Source organism: Dendrobates tinctorius, unplaced genomic scaffold (genome assembly GCF_039654945.1).
Source record: "Dendrobates tinctorius isolate UK_male_01 unplaced genomic scaffold, ASM3965494v1 ptg000003l, whole genome shotgun sequence".
In the NCBI taxonomy this organism is placed as follows: Eukaryota; Metazoa; Chordata; class Amphibia; order Anura; family Dendrobatidae; genus Dendrobates; species Dendrobates tinctorius.
Window position 1 is genome coordinate 1,937,957 of NW_027361671.1, and position 21,009 is coordinate 1,958,965.

At 45.8% G+C, this 21,009-nt stretch overlaps 1 protein-coding gene across 2 annotated transcripts in view; it reads left to right on the forward strand.

Annotated features, from left to right (window-relative positions):
- Nucleotides 1-21,009, forward strand: part of MSH3 (mutS homolog 3) — a 293,593-nt gene that overhangs the window by 256,700 nt on the left and 15,884 nt on the right. For both annotated transcript variants that reach the window (XM_073581229.1, XM_073581149.1), the window contains exon 21: nucleotides 14,701-14,887. In XM_073581229.1, the coding sequence (XP_073437330.1) occupies nucleotides 14,701-14,887 (187 nt within the window). The remainder of the gene's footprint in view (nucleotides 1-14,700; nucleotides 14,888-21,009) is intronic.

Consider the following 21,009-nt stretch of genomic DNA (forward strand, 5'->3'; position numbering starts at 1 on the left):
TCCACATAAAGTGACACTGGTCAGAATTGCAAATATTGGCCTGGTCATTAATGTGCAAACAGCCTTGGGGAGTAAAGAGGTTAATATACAAATAGTGTAGCTGCTTTCATCATTTAGAGGCGCAGCAACATTTTGCTTAGGAATATCTATTAATATGCAGTTTTTGTAACACCGCTGTCTATCACTATATAGTTATATAAGAACAGAAAAAGGCTAAGAACGTAAATCCCATATGAAAATGTGCAGAAACTCTTGCATGATGTAATGGTGAAGACTGGTCTAGCCTGTCTTTCAGATATGTAACAGCTGATTTACATAGCTGCTCTACTTTGTGGATCCTGAGACCAACTAACCCATCCACATCTTGCTGCAGTTATTCTCCCAGTACGCCGCCGCCGTCTGTGTATATAAAAAAACCTTCCTGCTAAAACAGAATAATTGTCACATTCGGCCAATTACCGGTAGTTGTTTATGCGCCTGTGATTCTCCATACTACTCACCAGTACTACAGTGAATCCAGCTCAGCAGCAGGTCACATAACGCTTCTCCTAGATTGCCTGCAGGCGTGAAAAGTAAATCTTTTTTTCTGGGGAAGATACTTTTCTGAGGCTCGCGTCGACTCTGGTGACCGACACGGCAGCTGTGATTTCAAAGCCATCATGGGAGATTGTACAGCCATAAGTACACGTAAGGCAGCACCGATACTTTGATGGATCGCTTCATTCCAGTATCATGGCTGCCTCCCATGTGTTCGTGCAGCAGAATATCTTCAGCTGCAGCCGAGCTATTACAATTCATAAGGCCGAGCATGAAGTAATTTGTTTGTGCACACACTCTCTTCTTACACTGTGTAATTGAGGCGCTGGTTGTTTCAGTATGGCTTTGGACTGTGTATTATTGATGAAAAAATGAATATATATTTGGCAATCCACTTTATTCCTAATATGATTACGTTTTCATGATTAGCAGTCACATCAGTCTTTGCAGTAAGCACAATAATTATATACATATATATATGTATATATACAGTGCCTTGCGAAAGTATTCGCCCCCCTGGAACTTTTCAATCTCTTCCCACATATCATGCTTCAAACATAAAGATACCAAAATGTAAATTTTTGGTGGAGAATCAACAACAAGTGGAACACAATTGTGAAGTTGAACGAAATGTATTAGTTATTTTAAATTTTTGTGGAAATTCAAAAACTGAAAAGTGGGGCGTGCAATATTATTCGGCCCCTTTAACTTAATACTTTGTTGCGCCACCTTTTGCTGCGATTACAGCTGCAAGTCGCTTGGGGTATGTCTCTATCAGTTTTGTACATCGAGAGACTGAAATTCTTGCCCATTCTTCCTTGGCAAACAGCTCGAGCTCAGTGAGGTTTGATGCAGATCATTTGTGAACAGCAGTTTTCAGCTCTTTCCACAGATTCTCGATTGGACTCAGATCTGGACTTTGACTTGGCCATTATAACACCTGGATACGTTTATTTGTGAACCATTCCATTGTAGATTTTGCTTTATGTTTGGGATCATTGTCTTGTTGGAAGACAAATCTCCGTCCCAGTCTCAGGCCTTTTGCAGACTCCAACAGGTTTTCTTCAAGAATGGTCCTGTATTTGGCTCCATCCATCTTCCCATCAATTTTTACCATCTTCCCTGTCCCTGCTGATGAAAAGCAGGCCCAAACCATGATGCTGCCACCACCATGTTTGACAGTGGGGATGGTGTGTTCAGGGTGATGAGCTTTGTTGCCTTTACGCCAAACATATCGTTTGGCATTGTTGCCAAAAAGTTTGATTTTGGTTTCATCTGACCAGAGCACCTTCTTCCTCATGTTTGGTGTGTCTCCCAGGTGGCTTGTTGCAAACTTTAAACAAGACTTTTCATGGATATCTTTGAGAAATGGCTTTCTTCTTGCCACACTTACATAAAGGCCAGATTTGTGCAGTTTACGATATGACTGATTGTTGTCCTATGGACAGACTGTCCCACCTCAGCTGTAGATCTCTGCAGTTCATCCAGAGTGATGATTGGCCTCTTGGCTGCATCTCTGATCAGTCTTCTCCTTGTTTGAGATGAAAGTTTAGAGGGACGGCCGGGTCTTGGTAGATTTGCAGTGGTATGAGACGCCTTCCATTTCAATATGATCGCTTGCACAGTGCTCCTTGGGATGTTTAAAGTTTTGGAAATCATTTAGTATCTAAATCTGGCTGTAAACTTCTCCACAACAGTATCACAGACCTGCCTGTTGTGTTCCTTGGTCTTCATGATGCTCTCTGCTTCAAACAGAACCCTGAGACTATCACAGAGCAGGTGCATTTATACAGAGACTTGATTACACACAGGTGGATTATATTTATAATCATTAGTCATTTAAGACAACATTGGATCATTCAGAGATCCACAATGAACTTCTGGAGTGAGTTTGCTGCACTGAAAGTAAAGGGGCCGAATAATATTGCACTCCCCACTTTTCAGTTTTTGAATATCCACAAAAATTTAAAATAACCAGTAAATTACATTCAACTTCACAATTGTGTCCCACTTGCTGTTGATTCTTCACCAAAAATTTACATTTGGTATCTTTATGTTTCAGGCATGATATGTGGGAAAAGGTTCAAAAGTTCCAGGGGGCCGAATACTTTCGCAAGGCACTGTATATATACATACAGCACTGGCAAAAGATTTAGGCTGGTTTTACACTTGCCATGTTTTTTCGGCCCATCTTTTGTGGCCCCAATGCATTTCTATGGGGCCGCAAAAATTGGTAGGAGGGCCGTGCTCCGTACGGCCGTGAGGGCCGTATATACGGCAGTGAAAAAATATCGAGCTAGCTCGATATTTTTCACGGCTTACGGACACGGCCGCAATGCATTTCAATGGTACAGCTAAAACAACGTTAAGTTGTTTTTGCGTTACATCGTATTTGTGGATCGCCGTATTTTTCCCTGTTATTTGTTATAACGGGGAAAAACGGCAATCCGAGAAGCAAAAAACCCGGCATGTGTAAAAGTAGCCTAAGAGACCACTGCACAGTTTTATGCAATTTCTCTACATATCTGACAGCCATCCTTTCCAGTGTTAGTTGAATTCCAACCAGAGTACACCTCATTCTATTTAATGTGCTTCTGATTAGGTGATCACCTGAACCAAATCTAATTTAACGAAGGAAAGTATAAAAACCCTGCTCTGGTGTTCTCAATCCTCTTGCAATAGGACAAGCTGGATGGCAAAACAAGTGCTAGTAATATCCCAAAAGTAATATGAATGAAAATATATCTTTTAACCATACCAAAGGAGTTGAAAACAAAAGTCTTGAGTGAGGAAAAGAAGGGCTCAATCAATTCTGGCTTTACTAGCAGAGGGATACAGTGAGCATCATTTTGCCTCCATCCTTAAAATTTCTAAAATGATAGTCCATTACAACAAGGTCAAGCAGCAGACATTGGTGAAAACAAAGCTACAGACCGGCAGAGGGTGAAAACGGCTCTCCACTGACCAGGATGACAGTCATCTTATTCGAATGTCACTCAGCAACCACAGGATGACATCAAGTGACCTACTAAAGAAATGGCAAATGGCAGCTGGGGTGAAGTGCACGGCAAGAACTGTTCGTAACAGGCTCCGAGAGGCAGGGCTCAAGTCATGGTAAAGCTGGAAAAAAAAGCCTTTCATCAATGAAAAGCAAAGGAGAGCCAGGCTGAAGTTTGCCAAAGACCATAAGGATTGGACCATAGAGGACTGGAGTAAGGTAATCTTCTCTGATGAGTCTAATTTTAAGCTTTGGCCAACACCTGGTTGTCTAATAGTTAGGAGACCTGGAGAGGCGTACAAGGCACAGTGTCTTGCACCCACTGTGAAATTTGGTGGAGGATCAGTGATGATCTGGGGATGCTTCAGCGTGGCTGGAATTGGGCACGTTACTCTTTTGTTAAGGACGTATGAATCAAGTTGCATACAAGGTTATCCTTGAAAAACAGTTGATTCCTTCTGCTCAGGCAATGTTCCCCAACTCGGAGGACTGTTTTTTCCAGCAGGACAATGTGCCTTGCCACACAGCTAGGTCAATCAATGTGTGGATGACGGACCACCACATCAAATCCCTGTCATGGGCAGCCCAATCTCCAGACCTGAACCCCATTGAAAACCTCTGAAATGTAATCAAGAGGAAGATGGATAGTCACAAGTAGAGTTGAGCGAAACGGGTCGAAAAATTTCAAAAGTTGCAGACTTTTGGCAAAGTCGGGTTTCATGAAACGAAACCCGACCCTAGGATGAGGTCGGCCACGAGGTCGGCGACTTAAGAGCCAAAGTCACGTTTCAAAAGTTTGTTTTGTGCTCTTTTTCAGCCAATCAGGATCCACGGACACTGTGGGCAACGTGATGACATAGGCAGGGGTCACCACCATCTTTCAGAAGGGCATGCAAGTGATTGGCTTGCTTTGGTGGGCGTCACAGGGGGTATAAAAGGGCGTGCACGCCGACCGCCATGTTACTCATGCTGATCTCACAATAGGGAGAGCTGCTGCTGCTGATTTTGTAGGGAGAGCGTTAGGCAGGGAAGAAGACACCAAAAACTGCTTCTGCTGCTAGCGATTTTGCCTGTACAACACACCAGTCACTGTGTGTGCAGTGCAAGTGGAGGCTATATTTTGCTGGATCAGCGGTGTTGGTTGTTAGGCTGCCTTCTAAGGCTTCCTGACGGCTGCATTGCTGTTTACCCACTGCTCTGCAATCTGCTTTTTTAAAAGCAATCCCAATTTTTTTTTTTTGTCCTGGTGAGGTACTGAGCGTGAATTTTTTCACACCATACAGCGGTGCACACTCCTCACACAGTACCGTGTAACGGCTGTTATCACAGCCACAGTGAAGCTATCTGTGTGTCACTCTGTAAGGATAAGTCGAGGACATGTTCCGTTCTTACAGACCTGCACCTTCTAGTTTTGTCTAGCTTTCAAACAGTTAAATATATTTGCTGGTTGATCACATTCAAAACTATAGAGAGACAGCGTGTGTCAGTCCGTATACTTAAAAAACACAGAGCTTGACAATTTTACGTACACCAGACAGCCGTGTACGTGCACGCTCCTCTCTCAGTACCGTGTAACGGCTGTTATCACGGCCGCAGTGAAGCTATCTGTGTGTCGCTCTGTAAGGATAAGTCGAGGACATGTTCCGTCCTTACAGACCGGCACCTTCTAGTTTTGTCTAGTTTTCAAACAGTTAAATATATTTGCTGTTTGATCACATTCAAAACTATAGACAGCGTGTCAGTCCGTATACTTAAAAAACACGGAGCTTGACAATTTTACTTACACCGGACAGCCGTGTACATGCACGCTCCTCTCTCAGTACCGTGTAACGGCTGTTATCACGGCCACAGTGAAGCTATCTGTGTGTCGCTCTGTAAGGATAAGTCGAGGACTTGTTCTGTTCTTACAGACCTACACTCTAGGGAGATTCCTATTCTGCCCAATTCTATATACACCTTGTAGTTTGTCATACACTAGCCAATTTCTGCCTGTGACATAGCGCTGTGATATTCACTGGGCCTCACACAATCCAAAAGTGTCCAGTGTCCACAAGTGTGTGCAGAAATTCAAAATCTCTGTTATCCTCTAGTCACATTTTTCACACCTGCGACATCAAGCCTGTCACATAGCGCTGTGATATTCAGTGGGCCTCACACAATCCAAAAGTGTCCAGTGTCCACAAGTGTGTGCAGAAATTCAAAATCTCTGTTATCCTCTAGTGACATTTTTCACACCTGCGACATCGAGCCTGTGACATAGCGCTGTGATATTCAGTGGGCCTCACACAATCCAAAAGTGTCCAGTGTCCACAAGTGTGTGCAGAAATTCAAAATCTCCCCTGTCCTATAGACACCTTGTACCTTGTTTTACATTACTATATAGTTTGTTGGATTTTGTCTACATTTTTACCAAAAATGAGGAAGGCTGGTGGAAGAGGCCGTGGAATTGGGCGGGGGTTGGCAGCTGGTAATGATGGTGTTGGTGGTGGATCTGATGGCAAAAGCAAAATAGGACCGAATGCAGGAGGTGTTGAGCCTGCGTCATCATCTGGCTCCACAAGGCCTCGTAGGCTTAGTTTTCTAGGAGTTGGCAAACCGCTTTTAAAGCCAGAGCTTCAGGAAAAAGTTTTGGCTTACATTGCTGACTCAGCCTCCAGCTCTATCGCCTCCTCTTCTGAAGTTGTAAAAAATAAAAGCACTGAGTCGTCATTGGAGGCTCATGGTCATGAACCACACCTTTCTTTGTGTCCTTCACCCCAGCCAAGATTGAAGGATGACGCAGGTCATACTACTGATTACTCCATGGAGCTGTTTTCACATACCATGCCTGGATTATCAAGTGAAATGGTGAATTACCCAGGCCAAGATGAATCTGACATGGAGTGCACTGATGCACAGCCACTGATAGATGATTCTGCTAGTACATTCACTCAGAGCACTACATTGTCCTCGCAGTGTACAGAGCCAGATTCTGATCCTGATGAGACTCAGGTGCCCCTTCCCGCACACTATACCACCATACACGGTGACACAGAGGAAGGTGCACATGACATTGAAGAGGAGGTGATGGATGACCCAGTTGTTGACCCAGATTGGCATCCATTGGGGGAAGAGGGTGCTGCTTCCAATAGCTCAGATGAGGAGGAGGAGCATCCACAGCAGACATCGACATCGCAACAGCTGTTATCTGGCAGGCCCGGAGCACTCCAAAGACAGGTTCCAAAAATCAAAAGAGTTGCTGGACAGCTTGTCCAGAGGGTCAAAATATCACAGCATGCTAGGCTGCAAAATGTCTGCCAAAGTAGGAAGAGTGCAGTGTGGCACTTTTTTGAACAAAATCCTCATGATCAGGCCAAGGTTATCTGTAAGAAGTGCACAAAGACCTTTAGCCGAGGGAAAAATCTGAAAAATTTGAATACCAGGTGCATGCTTAGACATTTAACCAGCATGCACTTGCAAGCGTGGACACAACACCAAATCTCAAGTACCACATGTGCAACTGATCACAAAGAAGGTAGTCAGCAATGCTACATTGTTTCCCCCACTGTAAGCCCACCGGTTAGCACAGCAGCAAATGTTGAGGTGTCGTTGCAAGGCCACAGCAGTCAGGCAATCCCACTGTTATATCAACGAAAGACTGAATCTAGGCCATCAGAAAGAACACCAACTCCATCACCATCATCAACCCTCTCTGTCCGCCCTGTCCACCACTACTTCCACTATATGCAGCTCTCAAGTCCAGCTCACCCTCCCAGACACTGAGTAGGTCAAGAAAGTACTCAGTCTCTCATCCGCGTACACTGGGTTTGAACGCCCACATTGCCAAACTAATCTCGTTAGAGATGATGCCCTATCGGTTGGTGGAAAGCGCAGCTTTCCGCGAACTCATGGCCTATGCAGTAACCAACGCTATGACCTACCCAGTCGCCACTTCTTCTCTCGCAAAGCCATCCCAGCCCTCCACCATCATGTGAAAGACCGCATTGTCCATGCACTCAAGCAGTCAGTGAGTGGAAAGGTGCGCCTCACAACTGATGCATGGTCCAGTCGGCATGGCCAGGGCCGTTACGTGTCCATCACTGCGCACTGGGTTAATGTGGTGGATGCAGGGTCCACAGAGGACAGCGGTGGTGGGACAGTGCTGCCTAGCCCACGGTATAGGAAACAGTTGGCTGTAGGCGTTCGACCCTCCTCCTCCTCCTCCTCCTCCAGAAGCGAAAGCTCGTCCACAGAGCGCAGTCGTACGAGCACTCCATCTGCAGCTGCCACTGTTGCACACGAGGTGTCCCCCTATCGTGCAGCTAGTGGAAAGCGTCAGCAGGCTGTGTTGCAGATGATGTGTTTGGGCGACAGACACACCGCCGAGGTGCTGGCCGAGTACTTTCAGCGACAAACTGAGTCATGGCTGGGCAGTGTACATCTTGAGGCAGGCAAGGTAGTTAGTGATAACGGCCGTAATTTTGTGGCAGCCATAGCCCTTTCAAAACTCAGCCACATACCTTGCTTGGCTCACACCTTGAACCTGGTGGTGCAGTGCTTCCTCAATAATTATCCGGAGTTAACAGCCCTGCTCCAGAAGGTGCGAAGACTGTGCACGCACATCCGCCGGTCGCCTGTACACTCCATTCGTATGCAGAAGCTGCAGCGATTGCTCCACCTACCCAACCACCGCCTCATTATCGACATTGCAACAAGGTGGAACTCCACCCTGCACATGGTTGAGCGGCTGTGCGAGCAGAGGCAGGCCATAATGCATTTGTGGGAGGATACACGGTCAGGCACTTTGAGAGCAGACATGGAGTTGACAGGTGTGCAGTGGTCGAAGCTGAAAGACCTCTGTAAAGTCCTTCAGTGTTTTGAGGAATGCACACGGCTGGTAAGCGCAGACAACGCCATCCTAAGCATGAGCATCCCACTTATGCATCTGCTCATGCAAACTTTGACGCACCTTAAGGAGCAGGCGTCTGCAGCCAATGTTGACGAGGAGGAAGAGGTGGAGGGAGACCTTGATGACATTCAGCCATTGTCTGCTCAGGGACCTCTCCTGGACAAGGTGGAGGAAGAAGAGGAGGATGATGATGGGGATGATTACTTAGGGGAGGAGGATGCATCTCGTGGGGCAAGTGAAAATGTTGGCGTGGCAAGGTCTGGTACAGGGTTTGTGCATGACTGGAGGGATGTGGTTTTCCAGAAAGTGCTCCTCCACCCAGCACTCGCAGTGCATCATTGACACCGGGAACATTGGCCCACATGTCAGATTATGCCTTGCAGATCCTAAAAAGGGACCCACGCATTGCCAAAATGATGAACGATGACGACTACAGGTTGGCCAGCATCCTGGATCCACGCTATAAAGGCAAATTACAAAACATCATACCACAGGAGAACCTTGACCTAATATTGGCTACTAAACAAGCAACTCTGGTTAACCGGTTGGTTGAGGCATTCCCAGCACAGAGCAGCGGTGATGGTTCTCACACGAGCCGTACGGGCCGGGGGCAGCTTGGCAGAGGTGTTCATGGTGCACACAGCAGAAGTGGCGTTGGAGACAGGGGTTTCATGACAATGTTGTGGACTGATTTTTCAAGTACCGCTCACACAACTGGTAATACTGCATCGATGGAAAGTGACAGGAGACAGCAGTTGTCAACTATGGTTACAAACTAGTTTTCCTCCCATATCGATGTTCTCCCACACAGGTCATTCCCCTTTGACTATTGGGCCGCTAAACTGGACACCTGGCCTGAATTGGCCCAATATGCCTTACAGGAGCTCGCTTGCCCAGCTGCAAGTGTGCTATCGGAAAGAGTCTTCAGTGCAGCTGGATCAATCCTGACAGAAAAATGGATCCGTCTGTCAACCCAAAATGTGGGTTTCCAAGGATTTTGTCCCACCTTCCCTTGATGACACATAGGTTGCCAGAAAAATGGCTTGCTTTGGTCCTCCTCCTATTCCGCGAACTTGACCTATTTCGCCTTTTGCAGCAGCTGAATGACCCACATCTACATATGCCACTTTGTAAACCTCCCTAAGTGGGCGGCCCCCCCCATGGCCGGGGTCACCACCTAGCGCACAAAACCGTGCGAGTGCCGTTGCCCTGGACAGGTGGGTAGGCCGACTCTTGGGCGCAGGCACTGGCATAGGGTCCCTCATAGTGCAATCATGTGTCTCTGACAGTGGTGGTGCACACCCGCCGTCAGACACACCGCCGTACTATGAGGGGCCCAGTGCCAGTACCGATGCCCACGAGTGTGCCCCCCTTGCTTGGGCAGGGCCCCAGCATTTGCAATGTTTACCTCTCCCTGCTCCTCCGCTGTGTAGTCTGGGCTGTCATATCCTTCACTGGGACTGACACTACAAATTGATTGAACTGAAAGATGATGGTTAAGATGTAGCTATGCCCTGTCCTGCTGGCAGGGCTCTAGCTCCAGATGATCAGTGGCTTCCATTTCTTATGGACGTCGACTCACAATTACATGCAGTGGTGGTTTATCATCAGCTTTCACAGTTTTCCTACTCACAAACGTGTGACATTCCGGCGCACATTTCAAAATGTGCCCTCTCATGCCAATCAAATCTTTTGCACTCCAAAGTTACGTGACAGATCATGATAGCCAGTGAGCACCATGTTTACATCGCTCCCTGTGATAAAAATTGGATTGAGATGAGTAACAGTGATGGAATCAACGGAAGTGCGATACAGCAAGACTTTATTCACAAAAAAATGTTTTCACTTTCTCAACACACAAATTAATTGAGGGTCAGCATCGCCTATGAGAATTGTGACGGAAGTTTTTCCCGTGAATAGTAATTCCTAGATTTCTGCAATCACTAGCCTTTATGTCAGTAATTGTATGCATCTCATTTCCTATTGCGGAGAGGCTGGACTGTATTACTGAGACAGAAATATATATGAAGATTTAAAAATAACACCAAAAGTGTATAGTTGTGTACGCCTCAAATGCATTTCCTTTTTTCCACTTTTTAGATTGCTGTGTAATCCATACTGAGAACACATGTTTAAACTATGCTATATATACCTGCTATCCAGTGATAAAGTACCCTTTCTCAACTTTGTACAATCTGGTCAAATCCATACTGGGCCTGAGAACATCTGAGTCTGCCTCCTGATCTATAGACATATATTTTTAATGTGTAAACTAGGCTACATATATACGTGTTATCCGGTGAAACTGTACCCTTTATCAACTTTCTGCAATGTTGTTGAATCCATACTGGGCCTGAGAACGGCTGCCGAGCTGTTAAGCAAGCTACAGCACCTGTGGTTTGGACACGTAATTTTTTCAGGAATGACGGTTAGGCCTAATTGCGGTTGACCTGAACTTACTGGGAAATCATCGTTCGCGGGGAATAATCTGAATCCCAGATCCCCATCACTAACGGAGTTCAGCAGGTTATCTGCACCTGTAAGCGACAAAAGCTGGTCCTTTCAGTGTAGCGTGCATGCAGCCCCGGACATGTACTGGAATGCTAGACCTGTTATTGCTCGATCTCACGTGCCACAGCCTCGCGTATCCCTCTAGTAAGCTTGACGCGTACCGCGGGGCCATGCCGGAGTCTCGGTCGTTAACGGAATAAAGCTGAGAAATCGCTAGCACAACTACAAACGGACATACCACACCACACACAGAATCGACAAAGCTTGCAATCTGTCCATCTTTTCTGTAGCTTGTATGGTAGTGGTTTCCCGGGTGCAGTCCAATTAAGCCACAGGCTCCACTCCTGGTGGTGCCCTTTTGGACATTCCTTTAAGGTTCAGCTTTGCAATCATACTGCCCCCGGAAACCAAAAACTTTGCCTTCAGGGACGCTGTTTGGAGGTTCGTGGGAATAACGCCGCCCGATCAGCAGTCGGCATATGGGTCGCCCTCCCAGGGCTGTGGGGTACTCGGTACCGGGCCGGTGTCAGTGGGATGTGTCACAGCAGCGGTGACCCGGACGGTGGCCCTGGGCGCCCATGTAAATGGCGTGGTATAATGGTAAAGAGTTTATATAGATAGTTTGACGCCACCTGTGGTGTTCGGCAACATAGATGTTAGGCCGACGCTGCATGCAGATCCTCTGGGACTGGGACATTTATAGCTGCTACTTCCCCCGGTTTCTGCTGCAGGAACGTCAGTGTCCCTACAAACTCGGAGACCGGAATCCGGACCATGCGCTCCAGCTAGGAGTGAGCCTTAACTCTGCTCATCCTCCAGCTCCCCTTCTCATGTCCACACACTTCCCCTTCCCTGCACAGAGTGCCCTAACTTACCTCCTCCTGACCACAGAGAGCAGCTCCTCAGCAGTCAGGTTCAGAGGTCTCCCTGCTGGCCTGGAGTGGGAAATGTGTTGTGTGTTGGTTTCACTGCTAGAGAGATCCTTCGTTGCTCCCAAGCTTGACAACACACTCCCTAGGAGGAAGGCAATGCCACAGTGGCGACCGTACTCTTGGGGACGCCACAAGTGCACTGAGGCCCAGCCACTGCTGGATGATGCTGCTGGTACATTGACCCAGACCACTACATTCCCCTCGCACTCTACACAGCCAGAATCTGACCCAGAGGAAACTCAGGTTCCCCTTCCCGCATACTATACCACCTTACCCGGTGACAAAGAGGAAGGTGCAGATGAAAGTGCAGGTCCCTTGAGCAGGTGGGGGGGCATACTCATGTTCGATGGCACTGGCACAGGGCACCGCATAGTACGCAAAAGTGTCTCTGCCGGTGGGAGGGCCTAAACAGCCAAGTGCAGTGAGATGGAAGATGGGGACGACAAGGAGTTCAGAGTAGTGCAGGGATTCCCTAGCAAGGAGACTTATGTAATTGTTTTCAATGTTGGGACAGCAATTTTTGGGGAGCACTATACTCTGGTGAATGATATATGGGGCCCACCATACACTGGAGCATTCCAAAGGTGGACATCAGACACTGGAGCAACATTTACAGGGCCCATTATACACTAGAGCAGTAGAAATGGGGCCCATTATATATGGATCATTATTTGGGCCCATAAGACAGTGGAGCTTCATCCATTGGGACCAACATATACTGTAGCATTATGTGGAGCTCATCATATACGGTTTGAAACATTATATGGGAATAATGATTCCGTATGGAGAAATATATGGGCCTCATTACTCTGTATAGCGCACTAAGCGCTGGCCATAATACTGTATGGAGTTGTATACTGTCCGTTTTTGGAGGTATTGGAGAATTTAAAATGGATATCAGTCATGAGATGTAAGAAGTGAAGTATATTTCATTGTACTATACTGCTATTTCTCTGCCGTATCGGAGCATCATGAGTTGTGGTATGTGTTAAAGGGGCGCTCTTTGGCCCTGGGCCCACGAAAACCTGGAGCCAGCCCTCCCCCCGCACAACTGTAGCCAAATAACCCCCATTTTTAAGTGCGTAACTAGTATTATGAAGTTAATTAAGGTTGACAAGCTTCAGTAACAAGAATTTATGCTTTTGGCATTCAAATGGGCACTGTTGGTGTGTGTCCTGTCCTCCTCTCACTGCCGACTTTAATTCTCCATTGACTTACATTGGGTTTCGTGTTTCGGGACGACCCCGACTTTTCCCTATAGTCGGCCGATTTTGCTCGACCCGACTTTTGGAAAAGTCGGGTTTCATGAAACGAAACTCGACCCTAAAAAACCAAAAGTCGCTCAACACTAGTCACAAGCCATCAATCAAAGAACTGCTTACATTTTTGTTCCAGGAGTTGCATAAAATCACCCAAAAGCAGTGTGAAAGACTGGTGGAAAGCAGCCAAGACGCATGAAAGCTGTGATTAAAAATCATGATTATTCCACAAAATATTGATTTCTGATCTCTTCCTGAGTGAAAACATTAGTATTGTTGTTCCTAAATGATAATGAACTTGTTTTCTTAGCATTATTTGAGGTCTGCAAGCACTGCATTGTTTTGTTATTTTGACCATTTCTCATTTTCTGAAAATAAATACACAATTTAGTGCTTGGAAATTCGGAGACATGTTGCCAGTGGTTTATAGTATAAAAGAGCAATTTACATTTTTACTGAAAAATATACCTATAAAGAGAAAAATCAGACAAACTGAACATTCTGCAGTGGTCTCTTAACGCTTGCCAGAGCTGTATATATTTGCTATTTAGTATGTCCTATCGGATCGGTCAATGCTGACATTATTAGGCTGTGTAAGCACCTATTCTTTTATCATGGAGTATTAGAAACCCCACTTACTTAATTTTGAATACATTTCCAAAAGGTATAACATATGAACTGCACAAGGCAATGTGACAAGTTGCTCACTCATTTTAGTAATGGTAAACTTCATATTATAGTAACATAGTTATTAAGGTTGAAGGGAGACTTTAAGTCCATCTAGTTCAACCCATATCCTATCCTAACCTGCCCTAACGTGTTGATCCAGAGGAAGGCAAAAAAAACCCATGTGGCAAACAGTACGCTTCACATTGGGGAAAAAAATTCCTTTCTGACTCCATATACGGCAATCAGACTAGCTCCCTGGATCAACGCAATATTAAGGAAACTAGTGTATATACCCTGTAATATTATACTTTTCAAGAAAGGCATCCAGTCCCTTCTTAAATTTTAGTAGGGAATCACTCATTACAACATCATATGGCAGAGAGTTCCATAGTCTCACTGCTCGTACAGTGAAGAATCCGCGTCTGTGAGTATGCTTAAACCTTCTTTCCTCCAGACGTAGAGGATGCCCCCTTGTCCCCGTCACAGGTCTAAGAGTAAAAAGATCATTAGAAAGGTCTTTGTACTGTCCGCGCATATATTTATACAGTGTAATAAGATCACCCCTAAGCCTTTGATTCTCCAAACTAAATAACCCCAAGTGTAATAACCTGTCTTGGTATTGCAGACCCCCCAGTTCCCTAATAACCTTGGTCGCTCTTCTCTGCACCCGCTCCAGTTCAGCTATGTCTTTCTTATACACCGGATACCAGAACTGTACACAGTATTCCAAGTGTGGTCGCACTAGTGACTTATATAGAGGTAAAATTATGTTCTCCTCATGAGCATCTATGCCTATCTACTTATAAATCTGGGAAAAAAATAGAAAAGGGAAAACTAATGAGATTTTTATTTGTAAAAGAAATACTTTGTACTTTATCACAACATCAAACTTGTTTTATTTTTCAGAATGGGAGCTGCCGATAATATTTATAAAGGACGAAGCACTTTTATGGAAGAACTGTCAGAGACCGCAGAGATATTAAAGCAAGCCAGTCCTCGGTCACTTGTCATTTTGGATGAGTTGGGAAGAGGAACCAGTACACACGATGGGATCGCCATCGCATACGCAACGCTGGAGTACATTATAAGAGACGTATGTTTCTTTTTACTGATTTTGTTCTATAAGATTTATTTCTTTCAATATTAATAATTAACACTAAGGCTGCATTCATGCTTCCTAGTTTCCTAGCTTCATTCACGATCTGTGTAACAACTGCAAATTTTGGATTGGAAAACCAAAGAAATGAGTCAGAGCATAAGTGTTAGGAACGGCGGAACGCACTAAATAAAAAAAACTAATAAAATTCGTTCGCCGCTCGGGGTCCACTGTGCAGTAGGTGATATAACCGCTGCTAAGAGGTGGCAGGAGCAATATGGCGGAGGTGCGCACGGGGTTAAACTTCACCCAGGTGCGCAGAGCAATCTCTGTTGAGTCACAGAGATGCCAAACACAAGACAAATCCAATAGGGCGGAGCCTGCTAAAGTCACAGTGCTCAGAATAGTTGCACACACGGTATCAGGTCACAGGAGCAGAGCCAAGGACAGCGGGACCGCGTCCCTCTAGACCTACCGTGTGTGCGACGTCGCAACTGCGGACGCCAAGGATTGCTGCTACTGCAGCGCGGCGTGGGACACTGCCGCTACACGACAATGCTAGTACGCAAGCGCAATGTCGGACACTAGCAACTGTGGATGATGAAGCAGAGGCGCGCTGGCGCTGGTACTAAACTCAATCCCTAACCACAAACGTAATATCAGAGGGTAGGGGTTTCAAATGAGTCATTCACCAGAATCATACATCCGTCCTCATTCACACAGCAGCAAGTATGACTATACTAGCGCATGGCGGACCGCCATGCGCGCCTTTTATAGCAGCCGGGACCTTCCGGAAGCCGCCAGATCACCGAGCTGGACCAATGAGATCTAAAGCAGGACCTGAGCACATGACTTCCGATCCAATGGGAGATCGTCTCATGAGCATGCTCAGAAGATGGACAGAAGGACTTAGCCTCTGGAGAGATTTGCTGCAAGGCAATCTCCTCTGCAATCTCCTCTGCAGTAGATAAACAGCAGGAGACTGCAGAATGTGAGGGTCTGGATTCCTGCAGAGCAACGCAGGAATCTGACGCCTAACAATAAGTTGGTGTATGTGTAGTGTGTAAAAGCACGTTCACACTATGGCTATTTAACAGACAAAATCCAAGCAAAAAAAACAAAATGAGCATATACGCTATAGTAAGTAAATAATTGACATTGGGTACTTGGTTAAGGACCCCGTTACACGCTTCATTGTCCCAGCGATCCCACCAATGATCAGAAGTGAATGGGATCGCTGGGACATAGTTAGCTGATCGCTGGTGAGCTGTCACATAGACAGACTCACCAGCGATCAGGACCAGCGAGCAAGCTGGTATCCAAGGTAAACAGCAGGTATCTAAGAGCTGCGCGGCTCTTGGATACCCGCTCCAGCTTTCACGCTGGTATCCAAGGTAAATGGCGGGTAACTAAGAGCCGCGCGGCTCTTGGATTCACGCTGGTATCCAAGGTAAACGGCGCGTAACTAAGAGCCGCGCGGCTCTTAGATACCCACTGTTTACCCTGGATACCAGCTCCCAGCGTCGCTGATCGTTGGTCTCTCGCTGTCACACCCAGCGATATGTGCTGCCCAGCGGGAGACCAACGATAGCATTATGGCCCAGATCATTAAGCAACGATTAACGATCAGCCAACTGATGGTTGCTACATGTCACACACAACAATGTCGTTTCGACATCGTTGCAACGTCACCAAACTGGTGACGTTGCAACGATATCGTTCACGATATCGTGTTTAACGGGGCCTTAACACTATTTTTATAAAAAAAAAAGTGTAAAAGCCATCCTGATGTGGCAAGGTGTACCACGGGTGGCCTGACCCAAAATCAATAGCCTTACACTGTATCTGCTTTTGAGGCTGTTGTGTTCAAATCAGGAGTTGGTAGATATGTGAATGCATCCTAAGTGAGAAAAAACTGAATTACCCAGACTGAATGGCAGTGTATAATGATCTTATTAATTTTGTGATTATGATCTCAAATCTCCATACGGTATAGTGACACACGTCACCCTAGGCTCTCGGGTTGGGAAAAAAAAACAAAAAAACAATCCAGCTCTGAAAAAACCCGCAAAAAAGACCCCACGATCTGGCTACATATGTAGCTAATGTTTACTATTTTTATTTTTACCACTTTTGGTTACATCAGGAGGGCCGAACCAATAGGCTAAAATAAATTTAGCTTAATATTAATTATATTATTATTGTATAATAATATTGATTGTATCACTTAATATTGAGTACAATTCAGTATCCTGTCATCCACTTATATACAGTGTGAGCCTTCACACATCCCTCCTATGCACCGCATGAGCGCTCACACGTCCCTTATAATCCCCCACACAAAGCCCCTATATACAGTATAAACCCCCACAGCACCCCTTATATACAGTATAAGCCTTTACACAGCCCCTATACACAATATGAGCCCCCCAAACATAGCTCCCTGTATAGAATGATTCAACACTGCACACCCTATATACCGTATGAGCCCACACACAGCCCCCTATCTACCATATGAGTCTACCCATAGCCCACTATATTCAGTATGATCCCACACACAACCTACCTACATATAGCATGAGACCCCTCCATATAGACTATAATCCCACGAACAGTACACACACTCTCTCTCTCTGTGTGTGTGTGTGTGTGTGTGTATGTATATATATATATATACCGTATATATATATTTGACTTCTTCCTGGCGCCGCTGGAGTGGCAGCCTGTTACAGTAGCTCCTTCTTTGCTCTCCTTTTTTCTCTATTTTTTTCTATTTTGCCTTTCTCTTTTTTACTGTTACTCCAAAGGACATTGCACTATGGAAAACCATAAGAGGACCTGGACCTTCGATGGACTTTTTACCTTGTTTTTACTTGGATCTATTGTGTTGGGAAATCCAGGAACTGAAAAAGACCCTATTGTCTACTCCAGAGAAGCTATACTGCTGCTTAGGGATACAGCAAGGCAGCATGCTGCTAATAGATCAGAGGACATTCTACCAGAAATAAGGAGGACTAAGAGAAGAGGTTGCAGAGCTGGAGCCCTCAGGAAAGCTAGAAGAAGGCGCTATAGACCTGCTCTTCCCTCCGTCATTATGGGCAATGTGAGGTCACTCGGGAATAAGATGGACGAACTGTCGGCACTGACCAGACATCATCGGGAATTAAGGGAGTGCAGTATGTTGCTGTTTACAGAGACCTGGCTCACCGAAGGTACTCCGGACACTGTTGTCTCGTTGGATGGCTTTAAACTCATTCGCGCGGACAGGACAAGGGAGAGCGGTAAGAGGAAAGGCAGAGGGCCGGCGATATTTGTGAATGATAGATGGTGTGACTCTGGGCATATCGTGGTCAAAGAGCAAACATGCTGTAAGGACATTGAGCTATTAGCTGTGGGCATGAGATCTTTTTATTTGCTGAGGGAACTATCGCATGTAATCATGATAGCTGCATATGTCCCCCCTTCTGCGAAAGCTGATCCTGCCACTGAGGTCCTACAATCCACAGTGAGCATGATGCAGTCCCTTCACCCCCAAGCACTCCTTCTGGTTTTGAGAGACTTCAATCATGTGTCTCCAGCATCCATACTACCCGATTGCACACAGTATGTTACCTGCCTCACTAGATACAACAAAATATTGGACTTGTTCTTTGCCAATGTGAGAGGGGCATATGCCTCGTCAGCCCTACCGCCCCTTGGAAGATCGGATCACAACCTAGTGCGCCTCCAACCCGTGTACAAGCCACTTGTACAGAGAGAACCTGCTGTCACTCGCACAGTGAGGATATGGACTGATGAGAGTGATGATGCTCTGAGAGACTGCTTTGAAACAACCACTTGGGATGTGCTGCAAGATTCCTATGGTGATGACATGGATGGTCTCACACACTGTATAACGGACTACATTAATTTCTGTGTAGACAACACGGTACCCACAAAAGTAGTGAGGTGCTTCTCTAACAATAAACCATGGATCAGCCCCGGAATAAAGGCTCTTCTCAAAGAGAAGAAGTTGGCCTTCAGATCAGGTGACAAGGGCAGGCTGAGAGAGGTGCAGAAAGATCTGAAGAATCTAATCAGGCAGGGAAAGGCTAATTATAAGAGAAAGATTGAACTGAAATTGTCACAGAAAAGGATTTATGAAGTCTGAGAGGGTCTAAAGTCTATATCTGGGCATAGACAGACTGTCTCTAGGATGGTTGTAGATAAAGAGGGGCTTAATGAACTTAATCTATTCTTTAACAGATTTAATCACACACTGGCTGTTCCTGCCCCTGCATACCATTGACACCTCTCTGCTACAATAACCTCACCCCCTGCTTCAACTTGTCAACTGAGCCAGGGTCTGTTCTTCACAAGTACCCAGGTTGCAAAAGAACTGGATAAGACCAAAGTTTTGAAGGCTGCAGGTCCTGACGGCATCAGTGCAAGGCTAATCAAAACCTGCGGGCACCAGCTGAGTGAGATCATTACATATCTGTTCAATATGAGCCTGAGAATAGGTATAGTACCACAACTGTGGAAATTATCGTGTGTGGTACCAGTTCAGAAGAAACCTTATCACACCTGATGAAGGTACTAGAGAAATTGGTTCTCACACGTCTCCGTCTTCTAGTGAGCTCGGATATGGACCCTCTTCAGTTTGCCTACAGGCAGGGCATTGGTGTGGATGATGCCATTATCCACCTTCTAGATAGGACTCTCTCACCTGGAGAAACCTGGGAACACTGTGAGAGTAATTTTCTTGGATTTCTCTAGTGCATTTAATACCATACAGCCAGGTCTACTGAGAGACAAGCTGGGCCTTGTTGGCGTGGACCTCCAACTCTCCACCTGGATCCTTAACTACCTCACGAACCGACCTCAGTTTGTAAAGGTTCGGGACAGTGTGTGAGACACGGTGATCTGCAATACAGGGGCACCTCAAGGTACAGTTCTTGCCTCTTTTCTCTTCACACTGTACACTGCGGATTTTAAGTGCAACTCATCTAGCTGCTACTTGCAGAAGTATTCTGATGACTCTGCAATAGTAGGCCTCATCACAGGAGGAGATGAAAGAGAGTACAGAGATACTAACCAAGCTTTTGTGGAGTGTTGTCAGAGGAACCACCTTAGGATTAATTCCGGGAAGACCAAGGAATTGGTGGTGGACTTTCGCAAGGGAAAAAAATCCACCAGTAGTGGTGAACATTCAGGGAAATGACATTGAGATAGTCGACACCTATAAGTACCTTGGTGTGATCCTCAATAATAAGCTTGACTGGGCCCATCACTTGGATGCAGTGTACAGGAAGGGCCACAGTAGGCTTTATCTGCTCAGAAGGCTGAGAGCCTTCGGAGTTAGGGGGGCACTCCTTGCATCCTTCTTCAACTCTGTTGTGGCATCAGTCATCTTCTTTGGTGTGGCGTGCTGGGGTAGTGGCATATCAACCAGGGACAGGAATAGGCTGGACAAACTGATTAGAAGGGCCAGCTCTGTCCTGGGATGCCCCCTTGATCCAGTTCAGGAAGTAGGCGACAGGAGGATACTGGCCAAGGTGAGCTACATGGGGCAGAATGATTCCCATCCGATGCATGAGACCGTGACAAAGATGTGCAGTACTGTCAGTGACCGGCTCCTTCATCCTAAATGTGAGAGGGAGCGCTATCGAAAGTCCTTCCTTCCTGCTGCAGTTAGGCTGTATAACCAGCACTGTCCAAAACGGAGAATGACCCAAACAGTGAACTGATAGATCCAAAGTTGTGATAGTCCGGTTATTTATTTATTTTTTCTCTCTCGTATATGTACCTACCTACTGTCAATGTAATGCCTTTATGCATCTGTATCTGTACTTGTTCCTGCCTTGCTGCTGCAATGCTCTGAATTTCCCCATGGTGGGTCGATTAAAGGATTATCTTATCATATATATATATATATATATATATATATATATATATATATATATATATATATAAACTCAAAGTGTGTATGTATGTGTGTGTGTATGTCCGGGATAGGCATCCGCACAGTCGCAGCTACAGCCACAAAATTTGGCACAGTCACACGTCTGGACCCCGAGAGCGTCCTAAGCTATGTTGTGAGGCGAAATTTTAACTCCGCGCGTTCCAATTCACCAAAC